The 5,932-nt window shown below is 34.3% G+C and overlaps 2 protein-coding genes across 4 annotated transcripts in view; one reads left to right on the top strand and one right to left on the bottom strand.

The window, feature by feature from the left end:
- Positions 1-5,932, top strand: part of LOC125859451 (7-deoxyloganetic acid glucosyltransferase-like) — an 80,428-nt gene that overhangs the window by 55,157 nt on the left and 19,339 nt on the right. The gene's annotated exons all lie outside the window — the stretch shown is intronic.
- Positions 4,326-5,932, bottom strand: part of LOC125859453 (UDP-glycosyltransferase 76B1-like) — a 25,365-nt gene continuing 23,758 nt past the window's right edge. The window contains exon 3 of the mRNA XM_049539222.1: positions 4,326-4,608. Within this exon, the coding sequence (XP_049395179.1) occupies positions 4,389-4,608 (220 nt within the window). The 3' untranslated portion in view covers positions 4,326-4,388. The remainder of the gene's footprint in view (positions 4,609-5,932) is intronic.

Below are 5,932 nucleotides of genomic sequence, written 5' to 3'. Positions count from 1 at the left end.
GTGTATAATAATACAACAATATAATAACATTCACATAATGCCCTTCATGGCCTCAATTCACAATAATACAACAAATAACCACCTCCACCAAAGGTGGATCAAACCAACCAATAACAATTATATTAATACTAAGAGATCAAGCCATCTTACCACCCTTTTCAAAGGCCATAAGCCACAATACTCAATTCCATGCCAATTATACAATATTTATCAAGTTTGATCAACTTACCCTCTTTCCATGGCTATCTTCATCATCCTCATATTCCAACAATTAACAATACAATAACAATGATAATAACAACATTCAACTATACAAGCTAAGCTAAGCGTACGCCAATAATCAACATGAAGACCAATTCACAATTTTGCCCATTCAAGGCTAACATCCCACATCCTTCAATTCACTAACAATTCTTAATAATTCCACATAGATAAATACATATATGAACAGTCCACAACAATCTACACAATACTCGTCCATCAATTACACAATATCAATACACCCACTTTAGGCCAAATTTAGAGAATTTGAGAAGACATGGGTTCATGGGGATTTCTTTCTAAAAACCATTAATAATCATTAATAACCATATAAATCATCATTTAAAACCTTTTGATGCAAGAACCCATGCTAGAATCGAAATAGGTTTTTTTTTTTTGTGTATTTGAAAACCTAGAAAATCTTTTGATTGGGTTCCTTGAAAGAAAGAATAATCAAGGATAAGGATCCCCATACCTCTAAGTTGAAAACCCACGAAAATTGAAGAAGAAGCACTCGAAATTTTCAACCCTAGCTCCAACTCCTCTTCTTCCTTAAGTTAGAGAGAAATATTTGAGAGAGGGAATGATTTTGGAAATTCTAAGAGGAGTGACTTAAATGAAAGGAATTAAATCATAAAAAGGTCTTATAGTTGCTAGGAAAAGAATAAAATAGCATAGGGTCAATTTTGGAAAAGGACTAAGGACCCATAAAGTCTTAACTTAAAAATTTTGCCCCTTCCCATCTTAGTTCGCCCTTTTCTTCAGTCTGACAGTACTTCAATATTTAGGGCATAACTTTTTACTCCAAGGTCGAAATTGGGCAAACTCGGTGGCGTTGGAAAGAGGACTCAGAGACCTTTAATTGGATAGGTAAAGGTCCACCTAATTCATTTTGAGCTAAAAGATATGACCATTTAAATTTGATCCTTACAACTCACTAGTTCAAATGATTAGTTTCCGGACGTCACGGTCATTTCTCATCATTTCATCAAGTTCTCAACTCCAAACTCACATGTGAGGCTCTAGTTTCACTAGTTCGTTTTTAGGGTCGTTACAATAAGTTACTTCTATATTCTTGTTTTAGTATTTCTTGACTGGCCATCTAGAGATAAATTTATTGTTTAACCTTAAAATCGAGAGAGGAGAGGTTAGATAGACCAGAGAATATAGAGAGATTGATCGACCCGTTAAGTCGAGGTGATTTGTGTTCAGGAGTGACGCCCGGACGAACAACTCACTTGGTTACGTAACAGGATGAAATATAAATGCTCTCCAGTTAGTCGATTTATCCCTGCTCAACGATGTAGTTAGATAGCTAATTGGAGTAGGCGACTAGAGGTGTGTAGCCCGACTCATACAATTAACCCTGTAAACCAATAACTTGACAACTGAAATTAGTTCTAAGCCTATAACATGATACATGAGATTCAATACATGTTGCAGCCTTGGGATTGCTTTAAACTTGCTAGAAGCATTATATCAAAATTCGTTCACAATTAGTTACTCTCATTTAGTTCATAATTAGTAGTAGTTAACAATTAATTATCAACTCGTTGAAAAGATTATTTTTACTTTTATTTGTAGAATTAAGTGGTAAATATAAATTAATCATAAGTCCCTTGGGAACGATAACTCGTTTCTTTAAGAATCTATATTACTTGCGCGACCACGTACACTTGCGTGTGCAATTGGAAGCAACAGGTAACATGTCAAAATAGTATAAAATTACTTGCTAAAGAAATGTATGATAAATATTGTTCCTTAGATAATGTTGAAAATCCTCAAATGTCTATGCCTCAGTAGGTGCCCATGGTAGAGTGAAACATAAACTTGGTCTTGACTCTTCTAATAAATGTGAATTTGCTAAATATCTTGAACAAGATTCAGATAATATTACAAACGATGAAGGTATACCACAATTATTGAACTGGTGGAGGGCTCATGGAACTCAATTTCCAAAACTTAGTAGGATGGTGAAGGACGTGCTTGCAATTCAAGGATCATCAGTTGCTTCGGAGGCAGCTTTCAGCGCGGCAAGATTTCAAATTGGAGACCACAGATATTCGTTAGCAGAAGACAGTTTGGAGATATTGATGTTGTTTAGAGATTGGATAAATGCTGAGCGGAGAAATCAAGGACTTCCAAAGTTGGATAGTCAATTTGAACTTTTCATAGATTCAGCCATTGGATGTGGTAGTGAAGATGGCATGGAACTTCAAGATCGTCAACGAGCTTTACCAAGACTAGTAGTTGATTACGGTCAGTCTATAGCTGAGTTAGAAAAGGATTTACAGGACTATACAACTATTAGTATTACATTTGAGACTTAAGTTGAAACAAAACCCTTCCTAGAAGGTGGTTGCGTAAACTATGCACTCTACTAATAGTTGTAAATTGTAATTTGTAATACAAATTTAAATAAATTGGAATATTGGATTTATATTTTTTAATTTGTGACTTTGTGTCATTGTTTTATCCTTATTTTTATTTAATTGTTTAAAATTACAAACTTAAGTTATTTAAATTATAAGTTATAAATATAACTTATAAGTTATAACATATTAATAAGTAATAACTTATAAACTTCAAAAGATTCAAATCTTGAAAACTTAAGCTCAAAAACATTTTTTTAAAAAAAAAAACTTTTTTAAACTTAACTTGCATACTTCAAAAGATTCAAATATTTAAAACTAAGCTCAAAAACATTTTTTTTAAAAAAAACTTTATTAAACTTAACTTGCAAACTTAATAAGTAAAAATTAAAAAAAAATATCTTTAAAATAAACTTAAGTAAAACTACATTATAAATTTCAAAACTATTAATTTAAACATAGAAAAATAAAAAAACATTAATATTTTTGTATTTCAAAAAATTAAAATAACTAAAAAAATTTTTATCATTTTTTGAAATAGCTAGATGTATCGTTCCATTTATCCCATCCCGTTCCATTCCGGTCTGTTCCGATATATAGTGGGACGGGATGAAACCGTGTATCCGTACCGGTAATTCCGGTCCGGTTCATCCCGGTACCGGTCAACAAACCGGTCAACCCATCCCGTTCCGGTCCGGTAATTCCGTTCCGGTCCGGCGCCCAGTCTTAGCATCTCCATATTGTTCCTTAGGTTTTGGAACATTGTTTCCTTCACTATCTTTGATGGTTGGAGTTAGAGGTCCATCAGTAATTCTAACCCATAGTTCATAATCTCAGCTTGAATGAAGTCTTCCATTCTAGCTTTCCACCATGAGTAGTATTGACCATGGAAGAGTGGTGGTATGTTGATGTTTTGACCTTGACCATGCTCAATAGGAGGTGCAGAACTCATTGTGATCTTATCTTGAGTTATTAGACTCTTGTTAAGATACCCTCGTTCTGATATCAATTGTTGGAATTATGGTCTCCTTAATTCAGTAAAGGAACACGTACTAACATTTGATAATTGTGGTAAATAATTTTGTAAATAATAATCAGTTCACAACTTCGTATTATTTATCACCACTTCAAACTACACAACGATTCCACACCTATGTAATCTAAGGAATTATAAACTCTAATCCCTTTTTACCCAAGACAAAAACCTTAGGTTTAAGCCTTCTAAAAGTCTTCCAAGATTCTCCAACTTGGTAGACTCGTCTTACACTCAACACTCAATTGCAGTCAATTACTATTAACTATAATCTTACATTTATTCTCACAAACTCGCAGCACTCCCAAGTAAAATACAAAACTCTCTAAAAAATTCTTTGATGGTGTTTTGATTATCTCTCTATGTAAGTGCGCAAAATTCTTAGAAGAAAATCACACCCTATTTGTAGACTTGAATTTCTCAAAACCTTCTTCAACTCAACTTTATTTACACGGTTAAACTATGCTTCCTACTACGTTATGGAATCCTTCTTCAATGTGACTTCGTATGGACTCCTACTTGATTGCGACTTTGTACTCTTTAATATTTTCCTCATTCCAGTCATATTAGATGAAGTTGAATCACGTTGACACAACATGTTCTATGCAACTTTGTCAGTCTTCAAAACACTAAGTTATTTGCAACTAACAATTGTCAAATTAATTGTAGATCGACACAAAATAAAGATGAAATGAGCGTCCATGAACAGAAGATAAACATGATCAAAATGATGAGATGTAACTCGTAAGGCTCCTCAGAGACTCATAAGAAGAGCCTCCTGGCTTTAAACATGAATTTTCCTTCTCCTTCAGCTCTAACATTCTTTCTTTAATTTGTTTCCCTTCTTCCTCCTCCATCAACCTTCTAATTGCATTTTCAATGTTCATCCTCTTCAAGTCATTCTCTAATTGCACCCCTACCTTCCAAACATGGCTAACGTACCTTGCGTTCACCATTTGATCACCGAAACATGGCATACAAATCATTGGTACCCCTTCACATATACTCTCCAATGTTGAATTCCATCCATTGTGCGTCCAAAATGCCCCAACAGCAGGATGTGCCAATACTTGTTGCTGAGGAGCCCATTTGACAATGTGTCCTCTTCCATTCACTGTCTCCAAGAACTCACTAGGCAACCATTCGATCCATTCTGAGCCACGAATCAATCCGGGCCTAACGACCCACAAGAATGGGTAATTGATGTTTGCCAAGCACCAAGCAATCCCAAGAAAGTCATTAATTTCTATTGCTGCAACACTTCCAAAGCTGACGTAAATTACAGATTTAGGTGGTTTTGTGTCTAGCCAAGAGATAGAAGTTTGGTCTTGTGACATCAAGCTGCTGGAAGAAGCCGGAAAATGCGAGTGAAAGGGGCCTAGTACTTAATTTTTGAATCTCAAAACTCGAAAAATATATGAATGAGAGGGAGTATTATTTGAAGTGCCATATTAAATTCATGTTATTTTTTCTTGATCGTACTAAAACAGATCAATAGAAAAGGTAAGTGAGAGAGAGAGTCAGATAGATGAGTTGTTTTTCAGGCAACTTTTAGTGCATGTGGATGAGGTTCACGAGTCATCAAAAAACAAAAAAAAAAAATGTGTGGGCGTCGATAGTATCAATGCAAAATGGAAGATGTGACACAAGAACGAACTGTTTCAGGCAACACTTTGTTCTGTGGTAAGTTGGACATACAGGTACTAAAAAGATATGCTTTATCTAAGAAATTGGTTATCAACTTGACATAATATTCATGAAAAATACCTATGGACATACTCTGTTATCCATCGATATTTTACTTGACATAATATTCATGAATATTAATCAAATATACAGATGCACTTTTTCGGTATATTCAAGAACGAACTGAAAATTAATGGAATTGCGTTTTATCACGTCAAATTTATCGATGGTGTCTCTCGATATTGAAGAACATATGATAGAATTTTAGTTCAGAACCACATAATTGAAAAGTCTTCTTTAATATTTTCTGAAACTCCATGTCAACTTAAACTAGATCATTCTTTTTTAAACCGATGAGGTAATAAATAATTCAACGAATGAAGATAAGAAAATACCTTGAATAGGAAAATAAGCTTTGTTTTGCAGAAGTGGGATGGCAGCATAAGCCAAGCATGAAGAAACTCCTCCAGTCCTTAAAACAAGCCTATGAAGGTTTAAACTGTCCGCAACGGCCTTGGTGAAGTGCAAGATACTATCTGATATTAAGCAAACAATATTTGGATCTTCCAACATTAACTGT

The sequence above is a fragment of the Solanum stenotomum genome, chromosome 3, assembly GCF_019186545.1.
Source record: "Solanum stenotomum isolate F172 chromosome 3, ASM1918654v1, whole genome shotgun sequence".
Lineage (NCBI taxonomy): Eukaryota > Viridiplantae > Streptophyta > Magnoliopsida > Solanales > Solanaceae > Solanum > Solanum stenotomum.
This window is presented reverse-complemented; position numbering and strand designations above follow the sequence as displayed.